This window comes from Rattus rattus, chromosome 1 (genome assembly GCF_011064425.1).
Source record: "Rattus rattus isolate New Zealand chromosome 1, Rrattus_CSIRO_v1, whole genome shotgun sequence".
Lineage (NCBI taxonomy): Eukaryota > Metazoa > Chordata > Mammalia > Rodentia > Muridae > Rattus > Rattus rattus.
This window is the reverse complement of record NC_046154.1, coordinates 40,375,933-40,394,136: the sequence shown is the minus strand read 5'-3', so window position 1 is coordinate 40,394,136 and position 18,204 is coordinate 40,375,933. Positions and strand designations below refer to the sequence as shown.

Sequence of the window (18,204 nt, the reverse complement as noted above, 5' to 3'; positions counted from 1 at the left end):
GGACTGCTGGCGTATCCGTGAAGTGTCTGTGAGTGGATCGAGCTGCCACTACTAACTGTGAACTGAACTGTAGATTTCCAGACAACACAGACAGGAGTTGCTCTAAAGAACCTTTCTAAACAGGTCCACTTCCCCTGTATCCTTTCTTTCCCACTACCTCGAGTGGGTGGTAGGCTAAAAGGGAGGTTAAAGCGTTTAAGAACCATCATTAAAAAGAATGTTTGAAAAAAAAATTAAAGTTACAATGACTCATTACCACTGATGTATTCCTAGTCCTTCTTTTGGCAGTAAAACCAAAGTCCAGAGATTGAATAACATGCCCTAGAGAACAGTTAGGAAACATTTAAGCTGTGTTAAATATATTAGAAAGAATGGAAGATAATCAGCAAAAACAGATCGGATTGTCTAAGGGATTTCTGATTCAGGTCTAAAATTAATGTTGAGTCATCAAAAACTCTTTAAGAAATAACTATAGCATCTGGGGATATAGCAAGAGACTCTTCATCCCACCCTCAGCACAAGAAGAAGAGGGGGAAGACTGTTCCATTAGGAGCTACTTACACCTCAGGACTGGTGGAAACCACAGAGAGGGCAAATAATTTCCACTGCAGGTGAAAGTGAAGAGGGATGAAGTACAATGAAAGAACAGATGCACATGTCCTCAAGATTCAGGATCAGACCAAGGAACAAAGGCTACTGAAGATGCCTGGGATGCTTCAGGTTGGCTGACTGGAACGATAGCTATTTATTAGCCATCCACAAGGCAGCAGCTGATACTAATCCTTCTCCTAGTCTTCCCCACCCTGCCCTCTTCCTTCTCTTCTGTGCTAGCCATTGAACAATTCACACTAGGCAAGCATTCTACAGTAGAGCCACACTTCAGCTCCATCTTACGTACATAGTTTGCTTCCTATAAGGACTTCCTATAAGACAACAGTTCCTACATCCTTTGTACTCAACATGCTAGATAACCTGCTCCACAGCTGACCCGGGGAAATAATTGGAAAGTGAAAGTCACATTCTCCATTCTAACAAATATGATTTCATTTTACAGCAAAGCTAAACTTGTACTCTTAATCCTCCTGCCTCCACCTTGAATACAGGCAATCCTCACCATGCCCAGTTTGAGCTGAAGAAACTCTGAACAAACACTAGTAGTCAGGAACTGGGATGTAATACTTCAGTGAGTCCTTCCTCCAATTAACAGCACCGAAAGAGAACGACAAAAAAACTAGTGGTAGGTCAGGTTATGTTTGGTAAGATCATGCATGTGCCTGAAGAACTTAGCAGAAGGCTGAGGCAGGAGGATTGCATAGTTGAGGCTAGCCTGCTACATAGCAACATCCTGTCTCAAACAGAGGTGGGGTGCAGGAAGATGACTTAGCATGTAAGGGTGCTTGCAGCCAAGACCAATGACCTGAGATCAATCACTGCAATACTCATGGTGGAAGGAGAGAGCCCATTCCTGAAACCTGTGACCTCCACATGTGCATGTCTAACGTGCACTCACATATGCAGCCACACATAAAATACATGAAAAAAAATTTTAATCAAGAAGAACGGCAGGCTGGCAGTGGTGGCACAGGCCTTTAATCCCAGCACTCGGGAGGCAGAGGCAGGTGGGTCTCTGAGTTTAAAGCCAGCCTGGTCTACAGAGTGAGTTCCAGGACAGCCAGGGCTACACAGAGAAACCCTGTCTCCAAAACAAAAAGAAAAGAAGGAAGGTTGCTGTGAGCTGGGCATGGTGGGACACACCTTTCATTCCAGAAGGGGCAGAGACAAGTGGATCTCTGACTCCCCGAGCTGGGGACTGAACCCAGAGCCTTGCGCTTGCTAGCAAGCGCTTTGCCACTGAGCTAAATCCCCAACCCCGGATCTCTGACTTCTTTTTTTTTTTAGAGTAAAATGATTTCTATTTGCTCAACAAGTCTGATTTTAGGTTTCTTTAGCATATTTCCATTTTATTAAAAGCAAAGGCCAATTAGTCCTCAGACTCTGAACCATCTTCGTCTTGACTAATTTGGAAGTAACGAAGTTCGTAAGTCTCCTTGTCAGATGCGACCACACGAAGCCAATCACGGAGATTATTCTTCTTAAGGTATTTCTTGGTAAGATATTTCAAATACCTTTTTGAGAACTGTTTCTCAGAAACAACTGTGATTTTATTCTTCAGGCGTTCAATGTGAACAACATTTCCAAGATTTCCAGTTTTTCCATTGACTTTAACCTTCTCCCGTAGAAACTGTTCAAAATTTCCAGAATCAAAAATTCCATCTTCTGCTGGATGAGTCCAAATGAAACCTCCAGCTTGACTTCTTAGGCTTCCTGTCTTTCTGCGGCGCCATGTTGAGCAGCCGGATCTCTGACTTCTAAGACAACCTGGTCTACAGAGTTCCAAGACAGCAAGGGACCCACAGTGAGACCCTGACTCAAAAACAAACAAACAAATAAGAAACTTCCTAGGAAAGGAAGGAAAGGAGGAAGAAAATGCCTGAGCTGTGACTGAGGAAGTCTGTGTGGGACAGAGGCTGTGAGACCCGCTGGAGGTGCCATCCAATCCGCTGGGTGTACCGTGCCCCTGGGTGCCAGAGCTACGCATGTCCAACAGGGGAGAGCGCTCAGCTACTGAGCTTTGTCTGTCTCCTCTCCTTGACCCTAACCTCCTTAGGAAACCTCCTTTCATCATCTTCCCTACAGAAATTTCCATTCAGAAAGAAAAGAACAGCAGGATGGGCAGCACACACTTGAGATCCCAGCAGAGGGTGGGTAAAGAAATCTGGGGCAACAGTGGGTAAGGCATGGAGGCGGGAGGGACACACACTTGGTTTGCATGTATATCCTCATATAAAGTATAGGTAAGATGGATGGGTTTGAATATAAGCCTTCTAAGTTATCAGTTAAATAAACAATGGAGTCTTTTGTTGAGTCTGGAAGAATTGATAGTTTGGGCTTCTTGTGAATACAGTTGTTCATGCCAGGAAGTCTTGTGCTCAAGACCTGTAACCCAATTCCATATCCTCCTAATTTCCATTCCCCAATGGCTTTTCTAAGGACCTGACCAGCTGACCAGGGCTATTTCTCATATCTTTGTTATTCTAAATGCATGGGAAATTTAATACTTCTTTATTCCTTTTAGAATCCTCACACACACTTTACCACTTAACTTTTCACTTTTTTGTTGTCGTGGTTTGTGTTTGGTTGGTTATTTTTTGTTTTGTTTGAGACAGGATTTCTCTGTATAGCCTTGGCCATCCTGGTAGATCAGGCTGACCTCAAACTCAGAGATCCACCTGCTTCTGCCTTGAAAAGGTTGGGATTAAAGTCGTGCACCGCCATCCCCCAGCTAGGACAACCTTTCTTTAAAACCCTTAAAGGACAGGCTAAAGAGATGGCTCAGCGGTTAAGAGCACTGGCCACTCTTGAAGAGAATCTGATCCGATCCCAAACTCATTCTGTGACTCCAGTTTCACAGCCTCTTAGGTCTACACAGGCAGTGGCATACATACCCGCAGGCAAGGCTCACACCCAGCTAGGTATGGGGGTCCATGCCTGTGAGTCTAGCACTTGGATGGTAAAGCAGGAGGAGGAGGAGTTCAAGGCCAGTGGGCTCTACATGGGACCCTGTCAAGAAAGAGAGAGGTGGGGGAAGAGAAACTTCTTATATAACCTGCTTATGGTAAGGCACACCTGCAACTCCAGATCTTGAGAGCCTATAGGATTGAGGCCTGCATGGGCATTTTTAACATCACAAGCATCTTATATACAAATCCTACTTTAAATATATACTAAATCATATTGCCTTGTACAATTTCTTTTAGAAGCACAGCACAGTTGCCTATATATCATGATTAAAGTGAGAAATATTCAGATATTGATTACTAAAATACACACACACACACACACACACACACAACCTCCTTTAAAAAGATTGTATTTTTCCTTCCGGTGTATAAGTGTTTGTATGCGTATATGCATTTGCACCACATGTACGCCTGGTACCTACAGAGGCCAGAACTTGAGTTTACTAATAATTGGATGGTGAGAATGGAACTCTGTCCTCTGCAGGAGCAGCCAGTGCTATTAATTACTGAACTATCTCCAGCCAGTGTAATATAATCTTTAAAATAATTTGTTGTTGTTACTGGGTTTTTTCCCCTTTCTTTCTTTTTTGAGACAGGGTTTCTGTGTGTAGCCCCAGATGTCCTGGAACTCTCTTTATAGACCGGGCAGGCTTTGAACTCAGAGATCCACCTGTCTCTGACTCCTGAGTGTTGGGTTTAAATTTTCTAACTTACATTTATTTTATGCATGCACACGCACACTTGTGAAGAGGAAAAGGAGAGACAGACAAGACACCACGTGTTAAACACATAGAGCAGTCAGTGAAAGTAGGGCCAATATTGTATTTTCTCCCTCTGCCATGTGGAACCCAGGAGGCCAAACTTAGGCCATCAGGTTTGTGTCGGGCACCTTTACCCACTGAAGTCATCCTGGTTTGCAAGCCGTTGATAGGTAAAAACAATTCTCAACAAAAAGTTGTGTCTCCTAAGTGAGTACTCACGGTTTAGGGTGGATAGTCTTATGCCATAATGTTGCTCTTCTTTTTATTCACTGATTTAATTAATTATAAGTCCTCATAAAGCAATTTAGAAAATTAAATAGCCACATAGAGATCAGTCTTTAATCTGACAAAGTACTAATCACAGTAGGAAATAATTATCCTAATGAGCGAGTGCTAATGTTCTGATGAGAGTAAAGCAACTGGAGAGAGGAAGCTGCCTTGCTACATATTGTTAATTACAGGAAATTAAGTTGTAATGGAGAAAAAGACCTAGAGCCTAGCTAAGCCCCAGCAAGATGGATGCCACGAGATAACGTGCTGCTGTGGCAAGCGTCAGGAGCGCCTCCCACTGCTGCGTTACCTGAGGATGTTGGGATGGGACAGTCTGTTCATGAGCTGCATCTCCTTCAGCAGGTTTGCTCGGTTACTGCTCAGCGTGTTCATCTTGAGAGCCATCACCTGCCCTGAAGCTCTGTGCCGAACCTACAGAGTGACAGCAGCAGGTCAGAGGTGACAGCAACGTCTCCATACACAGAACGCACCAGGGTGTTTTAGTACCAGCCTAGATAAAATAAGTATCGCATTCTGGATGCTGATGCAGAAATATCAGTGTATGGCCAGCCTGGGCTACACAGTGAGATCTAGTCTCAAAAAAAAAAAAAAATTTTATACTTGTCTTACTCCACTAATAAAGATGAATTTATTTCATCCAAGACCAAAATTGTTCCATACTGAGCTGGCCAGAATACAATGTTTCATATCTTTTATTTACATTTTTATGGGTTTTTTGGGGGGAGGGGCGAGGAAGAGTTGTGATTCAGACTGAGACCCAGGTTGGCCCAAACTTCCTATAAAGCTGAGGATGAACTTGAACACCTGATCCTTCTGTCCCCACCTCTAGGGTGCGATTACAGGCATGTGCCACCACGTCTAGCAAAATGTGACTAGGCAGGGTCTTGCCTATCTCTGAATGGCCTGGAGCTCATGAGGCAGCTTGTCTAATTGTAGCTTCATACAATCCTCCTGACTCAGCCTCCTAGCACTGGGGTTAAAGACATAGCCCACCACACCTGGACAATGAGGAAATGTTTGAGTCTACTTCCTTAAGGCCAGCACAGGATACTAGAAGGAAACAGTGCTTCCTGTAAAGTCTTAAGTGTGGGGGAAGGGAAGAAGTGTGAGTAAGCCTTACGTAACAATGAGCTATAAAACTGTCTTTATAAGACACTTTATAAGGCATAAAAATGACATACTTACGCTAAGCACTATAAAAATGTATCTCTAAGTAGGGAAAAAACAGAGCTGGGGCATAGCTCAAGGGTAGAGTATTGACTCATCATGCACAAAGCCCTGGTTTTGACCCTTAGTGTACTAGACACATGCACATCCACATGCACACACACGCACGCAGCACACACACACACACGCACACACACACACACACAATCAGTAAATATAACTTTTAAATTTTAATTTCAGAGCTGATGCAGCAGGGACTTGGAATACAAAGCTATTTTTATTTTATGAACTTCAGGAGTATTATTATATTACTTCGATTTTAGTTTTCACCCTGCAAAGGCTCAATGAAGTAACTCTAACTCTGAAGGGTAAGTTCTCCATTAACACGGGACGCATCACAACTTATCTTCATCTCGTACTTAAAGCAACAATGCTCTGTAGTGGCCACAGCCGAAAAGCTGGAAAGCTGCAGAGCCATGCTGAGAAAAACGAAGGAAAATGCTGGCAGGCTCTCCCCTCATCTAGATCCTTCTAGAGATTTGGAAGACAACTCTCCTCGGGGCATCAATGATACTGTTGTCATGTATCTCGTGATTGAAGAAAGAGAAGTGGCTTTCCTTTCTAGATCCTGAGAGGATAAGTTAAAAGAGGCCTTTTCATACAAAGATCTCACTGACAGTATTTTTCCAGCACTATTTGCAGAACACATCTGTGTGTTAGTGGGTCTCCCCATTTACTATCACGGGACAGTTTGCTATCGTTTTTGAAATAGTCTTGCTGTACAGCATCGACTGGACTGGCAGTCATCATCGAGTCCAGGATGTGTCCAACTTGTAGGGAGTACTGGAATATATGTGTCGTGCCCCACATCCTGGTTCACTCTGAAGTTTTATTTTATTTTTCCTGGTTTTTCAGCACAGAGTTTCTCTGTGTAGCCCTGGCTGTCTTAGGACTTGATTTGTAGACCAAGCTGGCCTCAAACCCAGAGATCTACCTGCTTCTACCTCTGAGTGCTGGGATTAAACGCAAGCCACCACTGCTTGGCTTTCTCTAATTTTTGTTTCTTCTTTTTTTGAGATAGGGCTTTTCTTTATAGCCCTGGCTGTCCTGGAACTCACTCTAGACCAGGCTGGCCCCAAACTCAGAGATTCATCTGCCTCTGCCTTCCAAGTACTAGGACTAAAAGCATAAGTCACTACCACCTCCCCTACACACTGTGAATATTTAACAAAATGTGCAATTTTAAGAATATTAGATAATAAAACAACATGCAACATTTAGGGATAAGCAATCTGTCTTTTTCTTTCCTCTCACTTTTTTATTTACTTTGTTTGTTTCATTTTCAAGACACGATCTCACTGTATAGCTCTGGCTGTTCTGGAACTGGATGGATGTGTAGACCAAAATGGCCTACAAAGATATACCTGCCGCTGCCCCCAAGTCTGGGGTTAAAGATAAAGTGCCACGTGTTAGGCTTGCATTCTTATTCCAAAGAGTCATTTTAGCTATGTAGTATATACCTTTAATTCTAACACTTAAGAGAGAGAAGCAGGTGGATCTCTGAGTTCAAAGCCAGCTTGGTCTACATACTCAGGTTCTAGGATAGCCAGGGCCACATAACAGAGAGCCCATCTCAAAAAAATAAATTTTAAGATATATTTATTTTATTTTCTATGTATGAGCGTTTGCCTGAGTGTGTATGTGCACACACACACACACGCGCGCACACACACACACACACACACACACCACATGTATACCTGGTGCCTTAAGAGTTCGGATCTAGCAAGGGCATGATTTTGCTGCAGGCAGTTTCTGCGACAGTAAGATGTCTGAAATCCTGGGTACTTCTCAGAGGGTATAGAAATGTTAGAGCCCTGAGACTCAGGGTTGAGCATTGCTGGTGGATGTTGGTTGGTTGCTGTTGACTGCTGTTGGTGGTGGTTTGTGGTGCAGAGAAAACAAGAAGAAGAAATTAGCTATCCCGACAGCAGAGATCAAACTTGCCCCAAGGAATCCGACAATCAGCAGGAAGCAGTCTATCAATGCTCACCCCTTCTCCCCTCTGTCCTTTTTCCTCCCCTATCTGGTGTTAGGGGGTTGAAAGGGTGGAACAAGAGTAGAGAAAGAAGAACCCACAAAGTAGCCAAAGACCAGTTCCAGAGCAGGAAGAACAGAACTTCAAGGTGGGTTTGAGGCCCACTGGGCTACAAGAAACGCTGTCTCAGGAGAACAACCACAAAGTGAGTCAAGGGCAAGCTTACAAACACTAGGAAAGTACAGAATACTCCAAGTAAGTGCTCACAGGACAGAAGCAGAATTAGGAGACAGAGAACAAATCATTTACAGAGTTCTGTGAAACTATTCAACAGACGAGAAACTAATCTGGGGAAGGAGAAATATTACTAAAACAAAAATTAAAAAAATAATGCCAAATGACTCTGGTCCGGTAAAACCCCAAGTTGGGCCGTGAGGTGCACACCTTTCATCCCAGCAGCAGGAGGCAGAGGCAAGCGGACCTGAGTTCAATGCCAGCCTGGTCCACAGAGGGAGTGAGTTCCAGGATAACCAGGGCTACACAGAGAAACCCTGTCTCAAACAAACAAACAAACAAACAAACAAACAGAAAAGAAAAAGGAAAACTTCACTCCCAGGGGATCTGACCCCTCCTGACTCCAGCAGGCCATAGGCATGCACGTGGCACACTTAACATAAATGTGGGCAAAGCGCTCATATACATAATAAGTAATCTAGAAAGGGAAAAACAAAAAACATTTTAAGTAAAATATTTACTACCTCTGGTGCCTGCCTACCCTTCTGTAGTAGTTTGAAAGAGAATAAATAGTGCCCGTGATCTGTGTGTTCCAACACTTTGTGTACAGTTGGTGGTGTTGTTGGGGAAGTTTAGGAGGTACATCACTACTGAAGGCTCAAACCCTCCTGCCATTTGAGGTCTGCTCCCTCTGCTCCATGCTGATGGTTATGATGGGATCACGTTAACTTTCTGATCCTGCCGCCATGCCTGCTGCTTACCTCCATGCTTCACGACAGACTCTTCCCCTTCTGGAACTACTGAGGCAAGAGCAACTCTTTTGCTGCGATAAATACCATGGCCAGAAGCACCTTTTGGAGTATCTCAGCCACTGTTCTAATGTTGTAAAGAGACACCTGACCAAGGAGACGCTTACAAAACACAGCACTTAACTGGGGGCTTGCCTAGCCCATGCTAATCATGGCACAAAGCAGACAGGCACGGTACTGAGGCAGTAGATTAGAGTTTTACACCTGATGAGAAAGGAGAGAGAGAAAGGGGGAGGAGGGAGTGGGAGTGCAGGGGTGGAGGACACGAGGGAACCTGGTGTGTGTGGGTTTTTTAGATCTCAAAGCCCACTCCCAGAGACACACCTCAACAAGGCCACACTTCCTAATCCTTCCCAAACAGTTTTACTAACAGGTGACAAAGCATTCAAATATATGAACCTATAAAGACCATTCTGGTTCAAACTACCTCAGGGAGGAAGATTTATATCAGCTTACATATGCAGTCCACTGTGAATGGAAATCAGGGCAGGAAATGAAGGCAGATACCTGGAGACAGGAACTGAAATAGGGATATATACACATACACATACACATACACATACACGGAGGGCAGATGCTGCTTTCTGACTTGTTTTTGATAATCCACTTAGTCTGCCTTCTTATACAATCTAACATCATTGCTAAGCCATCTCTCCAGTTCCCCACCCTACCCCAAACTTTTCAAGGCAAGATTTTATCCCTAGTACCTATTTCAATATCTTATACATATCCTAAACCTAGTGCTCCTTAGCTAAATATATACTGAATAAGCAAATGAACGACAGAGCAAATAATTAGCGTTTATTGAAACAGAATCGTTAACAGAGGGCTACGCGTTATGTAGCAAAAAGTGACCTTGATTCTGATCCTCCTGCCTTTACCTCCCAAGTTAGGATTATAGGCACACACCACTATACTCACTTTATGGTGCTTGGGATAGAACCTCATGCATGCTAGGCAAGCATGTTATTGACTACATCCTCAGCCCAGGACTAGCATTTCAAAACTATATAAGTTACCAGACAAAGGTTGAGAGAATGTAAAGACTTAACCTCTGACAGAACGCATCTTCACTGGTAGAAGGCATTTAAGCACGCACAAAACTGGCATGACTGCATCCACCTATAAGGGCACATAACACCTCCACCTCCCAATCACAGCAATAAACATCTCAGAACAAACATTTGTTTGCTAAATGGTTCCCTGCTTTCCTTAAGCCACAAGTGTTGGGGATTCCCCAGGAACAGCGTTTGCATGACAAGCTGTGTGTGCATTAAATAATGAATGCATAACCAGAAACATGAATAAATCAACATTTCAGTAGCAAACAGATGGCAAACACTGGGTTCTGTTAGCTTGTAAGTTTATTGTCCTTTAACGTTGGCATATGTGTTGCCAGTTTAGAAAAATATGACAGGGGAGAAAATTAGAATTCTTCATTTCCATGAGGAGGGAGAGGAGGGAAAGACAGAGAAAGACAGAGAGACAGAGGGAAAGACAGAGTGTGCGTACGTGCGTGCGTGTGTGTGTGTGTGTGTGTGTGTGTGTGTGTGTGTGTGTGTGTGTGTGGTGTGTGTGTGTGTCTTCTATCAAACCAGACATTTCAGAATTGAACTGTTCCAAGTATTCAGATTTTAAAGTAACCTTCAAAATCAAGTGTGAGGGCTGGGCATGGGTAAAATCCTTTAATCCCAGCGCTCAGGGGGAAGAAGCAGGTGGATCAAGTTTTTTTGAACTTTATGAGTTCAAGACCATACCGGTCTATATAACAAGGTCTAGGGCAGCCAGAACTAATAATAGACTCTGTCTCAAAAACCAAACTAAACCAGAACAAAATCAAGACTGGGGTGTGGCAGCACTAGAAGGTGAATCCCTGTAAGTTCATGGAGTTCTATGCCCGCCAGAACTACATAGTGAGACTGTGTCAAAAAAAAAAAAAAATCAGCTAAGCCTTGGTCTTACATCATGAGATGAATCACTATGAGTTCTAGATCAAAGTAAAAAGTATATATAAATTCTCAGATTCTAAAAATAGCAAAAATAAAGTAAAATTAATAAAGCAGTTAGCTCCTGAGAATAAAATTAAATAAAATCTTTCATCAATTAATTGGAGAGAGAGTGTGTGTGTGAGTGAGTGTGTGTGTGTGTGTGTGTGTGTGTCTGTCTGTCTGTCTGTCTGTCTGTCATGGGATGCATGCACATTGAGGTCAGAGTTTCCTCAACTGTGAATCTTGTTGTTTTAAGAATTATCTTATTTTTTTTGTGCGTGAATGTTTGGCTTTCCTGCCTGTGCACCATGTGCATGCCTAGTGCCTATGGAGTCCAGAAGAAGGGATAGGATCCTCTGGAGCTGGAGTTACATGATTGTGAGCCTCTGAGACATCTCTCCAGCCCTTCCACCGTATTTCCTTTTTTTTTTTTTTTTTTTTTTGGTCTTTTGAAACAGGGTTTCTCTAGCTCTGTGAACCAGTCTGGCCTTGAACTGACAGAGATCTGTTTGCCTCTGCCTTCTGAGTGCTATGATTAAAGACCACCATCTCATTTCTTTAAGACATAGTTTCACACTGACCCTGAAGCTTGCCTTTTGGACTAAACATGCTAGCTGGCAGATCCCCCGGATCCTCCTCCTTCTACCACTAAGGGCTGGAAAAACAGGTGTGGAACCATGCCCAGCTTTCCATGTGGGTACAGGGGATTCAAACTCAGGTCTTCATGTCTGCACACCAAGTATCTTACCCACTGAGCATCTTCCCACTCCCAGGAACTCAAAATCCCTAGCTTCAGCGTGTACTGTTATAGTGTACCTGGCAAGATGGTGATCATCTTTGAACCTCGGTTTCTTCACTATGAATTAGAAGTGTTGGGGCTGGAGCTGCGGCTCAGTGGTTAAGCAGGTTTGAATCTCAGTGCCCATGTCAAGCAGCTTGCAACTAACTGCCTGCTAACCCCAGCTCCAGGGGACAGGACAAACTCTTCTGATATCCACACACAGTTAAATATACATAAATAAAACTAAAATAAACTTTTAAAACATGGAAATGTAACTGCTTACAAGGTTTTTATATGTATTAAACAAGAAAATGTATAAAAGTTATCATACCTAGCATAAAGAACTGAATAGCTCTTACGTGTGTGAAATCAGCAAGTAGTTCTTAGAATAATGTCTGTGTATAACAGCTTAAGTCTTTTACATATAGAACCCTAGCATACCTTCAGATCAGATGGCTGGGAGCCACTACTTGGTTGCTGAGAATTGAACTCAGGCCCTCTGGAAGAGCAGTGGGGGCTCTTAACCACTGAGCTGGCTCTCCAGCCCCCTCCTCTTAATTTTATAAAATTACATTTATAGTGTCAGATGAGATTCAGATCAGACAGTGAGGCTCTGAATCCTCTTATTATGTAAATGAATGCATTACATGAAGGTATACACATACAGATGGACATATAAATGTCTTCTCTTATGCAACAAATATTTAATGAGATCTCTCTAGGTGGCAGAGCTGTGCTAGAAACTGTTGAAACAGAAATAAACACAGAAAAGCCAAAGGCGGCCCCCAGGTATAAATTTGTAGTCTGAGCTACTGTAGAGGCAGACTCTAGAGCTAAACAAAGACAGTAGAACCTAAGCAGGTACTACAACCAAGGAAGGCCTATTGTCAACAACGTCTGCAGGGCCCGAAATCCCAATCTGAATTCAGTGTTTTAGAATACACATAAGTCTATATAAACTCTTCAAGAGCCATCGCCTTCTGAGTGCTGGAGCAGGAATTAGGCACGTGACAGGACAGCTGGCCGCCATCCCCCACACCCCATCCTCTTTCATTTTTTTTTTTTTTCCTTTTTCTTCTTGCTAGAAGGTCTTCTCAGCTGAAGAACTGTGTAACTTGTATTGGGAGTCAAATATTTCTTTCATTGTTACAGACACCTTTCATTTAACTTGACATTTAAGGTTCTATAACCATCTGTACTTTATAATTAAAACTAAAACCTAACTTCCACTTGGCCATACACTTCAGCTATTAGATCATGGGTTGGCAAACTTTGTGTTTGGGGTCGGACAGTAAACATAACATAATAGGGCTCTGAGGCTTTGTGGTCCCTGGTAACTACTCAGCTTAACCACTGTAGCACAAAAGCAGCCATCAAAAATAAATTAACACTGCACTGAACATGCCCACTGTGGTCTTGGGGTATCCACCACACTCCTTTCGATGTCTGCCTCCCTGACCAATCTAACTGTAGAACCAACGCTTGCCACCCACACAGATGGACTGCCGGGGGCTACAGCTATCTGAACAGATATTTCAGGGAATAAATCTTAGTCTTTAAGAACTGATGGGTCGGGCTGGGGATTTAGCTCAGTGGTAGAGCGCTTGCCTAGGAAGCGCCAGGCCCTGGGTTCGGTCCCCAGCTCCAAAAAAAAAAAAAAAAAAAGAAAGAAAGAAAGAACTGATGGGTCCTCTGTAGCCCACCTATTGCTGACATCCCCTCGAGTTGTTACATCTTCAATATTCAATACTTCAATACTCAGGCACAGAAGACAAGAAATTAGGAGATAGAGAAAAAAACTAAGATGCCTGCTAAAAATAACCAAGAGGGGTTTCATCCAGTGCTGGCTGGCTTGTTTCCCCATAAGTTAAATTGTTTTGATAATAAAAACATGAGTTAAAACCATCTCTGATCTTACAGCGAAGCTGTATGTAGACAGTGTTCTTTATAGTTCATGTATAAACTGTTGTTTTGATCCATAAATATTTTAGACTCTTCATAATCTTGTTAAGAAATAGAGAATAGAACACACTGTGTACACTTCTTTCAAGTATACATAAATAATGGATAAACGCCTCATGAATGATTGCTTAGGAAAAATCAAATGAGCCAGCTTTGGTAGCTCAATCCAGTAGTCCCAGCATGGGGACGGTGAGGCAGGGGGATCAAGATCTCAAAGTCATCCTTCACAGCATGAGTGAGGCTGGTGGTCTAAGAAAAAAACGGGAGGTGGAGTCTACGTAAGAAGTCCTTGGCTCTCGCTGGAGACATACCCTCAAAGGATTCCACCTCCCAGGGGTTACTTCTTCAAAAGTAAAGAAGAAAATACAAGAAAGCAGGCCACAGAAAACTAAGAAGCATGCTAAAAATAAACGATGGGCGTTTTCATGGTTCGACTCCGCCATGGGTCCTTACTTTGTGCTTCTCGATCAAGATAGTGTTTCTCACCAAACTATAGGCTCAAAGCCCAGAGGAGCTGCACTGTCGTCTCCACTCCAAAGCCAGGCAAGGACTAACGTCAGCTCACTCACTCAGGCAGGAGATCTCTTACAGGTCAGCCTTTTCGTTCTTCTCAGATTTTCAAATGACCAGTGGAAGACTATGCACATTAAGAAGACTGCCCAGCACAGTCCACAGTTCAACTCAAAAAACACTCTAACACATCCAGAGTGATATCTGACCAAATATCTGACACCCCATAATCCAGGCGACGAGTTCAAAGCATGTAGAATTAATTACCACGCCACAGACTCAATATTCATTTGAATTTTTCTCAGCGCTGGAAATGGAAGCCGAGGCCTTCTGCCTCCTCAAGTGCTGTGCCCTTCAGCTGCATCCCAGCTCCAACACCGCCCCTGCTTTACCCCCTTGTTCGCACACTACCTGATGGGTTTCACTTTAGTACGTTTTTTCAAACGTTTTATGTCAACTCCTTACGGAGGTCAAAGGACAACTTGTGGCAATCAGTTCTCTTCTTCCACCATGTGGGTCCCAGGGCTCAAACAAAAATTGTCTATGTATACAGAGATGGTGGAAGGAAGGGAGGAGGAGGAGGGGAAGGAGGATAGGAAGGAAGAGGAGGTAGAGGAGAAGGAGGTGTGGTGATTTATTTGGGTTCATGGCTCTGGTTCAGGTTCCAGTGGCTTTCTTTCTAACAAAGTCCTAAAGCAGGCCAGGTATCACAGGAACGCATGTGCATTCTCTGGTCTCTTTCTTACAGAACTAACAATAGGGGACCCAGCACTGATGACTTATCTAATCTTGATCACTTCTAAGGGCCACAGCTCTAAGTAAACACCAGAGATGAAGTCACACTTTACACTGGATTTGATTAAACTTTATCAGTAGTTTTGGATGCACAAACCATAGTCAAACCAAAATGCCTAAGAACGTGATTTTTAAAAACTAAGTTTGAGGCTAGAGAGATGGCTCATCAATTAAGAACACTTGCTGTTCTTCCAGAGGACCCAGATTCGATTCCCAGCACCCACATGGCATCTTACAACTGACTGTAACTCCAGTCCCAGGGGATCTGATGTCCTGTCTGGCTTCATGTGCACCAGACATGGTGCACAGACACAATACCCATCCGCATAAAAGTAAAGATAAATAAATTCATTCACACAAACAAAACTAGATGCTTAATAAAAAATAAAAATAGTATATTTTAAAACATAAGACAGCCAGATACAGTAATACAGTCCTATACCAGCAACTGTAACATAGACAGTTATTAGAATCAATGAAAGTTCAAAACCAGCCCTGTCAATACAGTAAGTTTGAGGCTAGCCAGAACATTCATGCTTACACATTCATGCACACCACACACACACACACACACACACACACACACACACACACACACACACACGTCACAAAAGAAGGGTGGCAGAATGCTTGCCTAGTATGCACGAGGCCCTGGATTCCATATTCCATTGGGAATACTGTAACAATAAAAAAACAAAACAAGTAGAAGTTATATGAATGAGGGCTCTGGAAATAGTTTAAAGGACATCTGGTAGCTCATGGCTTACATAATCCCAGCAGCCCAGCAGGTTGAGGCTGGCAGTGAAAGTGTGATGGTACATGCCTGTAATCTCAACTTTCAGGAAGTGGGGCAGCGGGATCCTTGGGAGTTCAAAGTCAGCCAGGATTACATGCTGAGACCCTACTTTAAAAAGCAGTAACAAATACACAAACAGAACACCACAACCATTGATGCTGCAGTGATTCTGACCATCGGAAGAACCACATAAAACATCACTCACCTTGAAAACCTCGGAGAAGAACCCGGATCCTATTTTTTCACGGGTGAAGTCATCCAAACTCGTCAATCTGGAAAAGGCACTGATAATCGCACGATATGAAGATGACGAAACTCTTCCCACCTGCACAGCGTTCCCATCCCCTCCACCGCCTCCTTCAAATTCTTCCAGACGTTCCACACGTGGGGGAAACCCTGCAATCGAGTTCCGTTTGCTCCGATCCATAATCTCAACAATCACTTCTGCATTCACCAAGAAGCTCCACGCATAATCTGTGTTCAATTTTACTTCTGTTCCAGTGTGACACTACCGGAAGAAAACACATACACACACCTTACTAAAACCACTTGACTACAAGAAAATTAACAGACTCTCAATGCAAGAATATTTCCATTTGTATTGATTTCCAGATCTAAACAATATTTCTACGTCTTCACTTTCAAAATAAATGATTACAAAGGCAAGCTGTAATAAAGCCATCCTTAAGTGACTAGAATATAAAGATCATAGATTATGTTCTTTTTTTATAAATTTAATATTTATTTATTTATTTATTTCATTTCATGTGGATGAGTGTTTTGCCTGCATATGTTACAATACACTAGCCTGGTCACACAAAGTGGTCAGAAGGGGCCTTCAGATCCCTTGGAGCTGGAGTTACAAGTTTTGTTATCCTGGCTAGTTTTATATCAACTTCACACATGTGGAGTCACTTGGGAAAAGGAATTCTCTCAACTGTTGTTTGACTTAGCTGCTAAGAGCACCCACTGCTCTTAACCTGAGTTCGATTCACAGCAACCACATGGTGGCTCACAAACATCTGTAATGGGATCTTCTGTTGAGTCTGAAGATTGAGACAGTGTACTCATATACATAAAAAAACTACTAAATTCCAAATGTTTGATTTTACCAAATGAGGACTCGGGAGCCAGAAGCTGTGGTGAAAGCCGGCTAGCTCAGAAAGGCAGAGAGAGACAGCACCCAGCTGACCGTCCTACTAGGCAAACTACTATGCCAACCCTGCTGTGGGGCCCATATGACCCTGAAATCCTTATTCTCCTGCCCCTACCTCAGAGATTCTGGGGTTCAAATGCTCAGAATTACTTGTCGCAGCATGTTACAGCTCAACAGGTCTGATTTCACATTCTCAGCTAAGTAGAGAGAAGTAAAGGATTTCACCTCTGGCCTGGGCTGGCTTGGTAGGAGTCTTGTTACAAGTACAGCATAATAAACTGAAATTTCTTATGTTTATTTTGAAAAATAGCATATCTTTGCTCATAGGACCTACCTTTCTTTTTTGAGAGAAGGTGTCTTATTCAGACTGGCCTCAAACCAGATTCTCCTGCCTCAGCCTCTGGAGTGCTGAAATAGCATCCACTTACCAACCACTAGGCCTAGCTCAAGTATTTTTTAAGAGGGAGGAGAAAAATCTGGGGATTTAGTTCATTTTCAGTAACACAATGTTTTAGTTAGGGTTTCTATTGCTGCAATGAAATACCATGACCAAAAAGCCAAGTTGAGGAGGAAAGGGTTTATATTCGGCATACACTTCCACATTGCTGTTCATCACCAAAGGAAGTCAGGACAGAAACTCAAACAGCAGAATCCTGAGGCAGGAGCTGATGCAAAGACCACGGAGGGCTGCTGCTCACTGGCTTGCTTCCCATGGCTTGCACAGCCTGCTTTCTTATAGAATGAAGATCCACCAGCCCACAATGAGCTGGGTCCTCCCCCAGCAATAAGGGGAAAAAACGCCCTACAGCCGGATCTTATGGAATAGGGGCCTATATACATAAGCTCAGCAGGAAGAGGCTAAGAATAATGTGGGCCAAGTATCATCAAGGCTAGCCTGGGCTACATAGCGAGCACATCTCCAACAAACAAAACAAACAAACAAGCAAGGTCTGCCTCAGCTAAATAGCAAGTTGGGCAGGCATGGACCACATGAGATCCTGTCTCTATTAAGTAAAAAAGAGCCATGAATATTTGTACACGTACGCTTATGATCTAAACGCTTAGGGGGTAGAGACAAGAGAGTCAGGATTTCAAGGCCAGTTACAAAGCAAGGTTTTTAGGCCAGCCTATTACTACAGGAGAACGTGTCTTAAAAGAGGGAGCAAAAGAAATATACATAGTATATTCTATATTCAGCACAGTAATAAATCTTACGGTCTTCAAACAATTCCAGTTTAAACCCTTGCTCCCTAACTTGTAGCTACTTGATGCTAGATAAATGTAACCTTATTACATCTCTAGTACTCACCTATAAGACAGAAACAAAAACAGACT

General features: G+C 43.0%; 2 protein-coding genes across 2 annotated transcripts in view; both read right to left on the bottom strand.

The window, feature by feature from the left end:
* Tesk2 (testis associated actin remodelling kinase 2) overlaps positions 1–16,217 on the bottom strand; it is a 62,571-nt gene extending 46,354 nt beyond the window's left edge. Inside the window, exons 1-2 of the mRNA XM_032899728.1 lie at positions 15,919–16,217; positions 4,923–5,044 (exon numbers count right to left, since the gene is read on the bottom strand). Coding sequence (XP_032755619.1) covers positions 4,923–5,044; positions 15,919–16,140 — 344 coding nt within the window. The 5' untranslated portion in view covers positions 16,141–16,217. The remainder of the gene's footprint in view (positions 1–4,922; positions 5,045–15,918) is intronic.
* Positions 1,898–2,345, bottom strand: LOC116898500 (60S ribosomal protein L22-like 1). Its single transcript, XM_032899736.1, is given in 2 exon segments — positions 1,898–2,288; positions 2,290–2,345. Coding segments are annotated over 2 exon segments (363 nt in total). The 3' UTR covers positions 1,898–1,981.
* Positions 16,218–18,204: the final 1,987 nt, after the last annotated feature.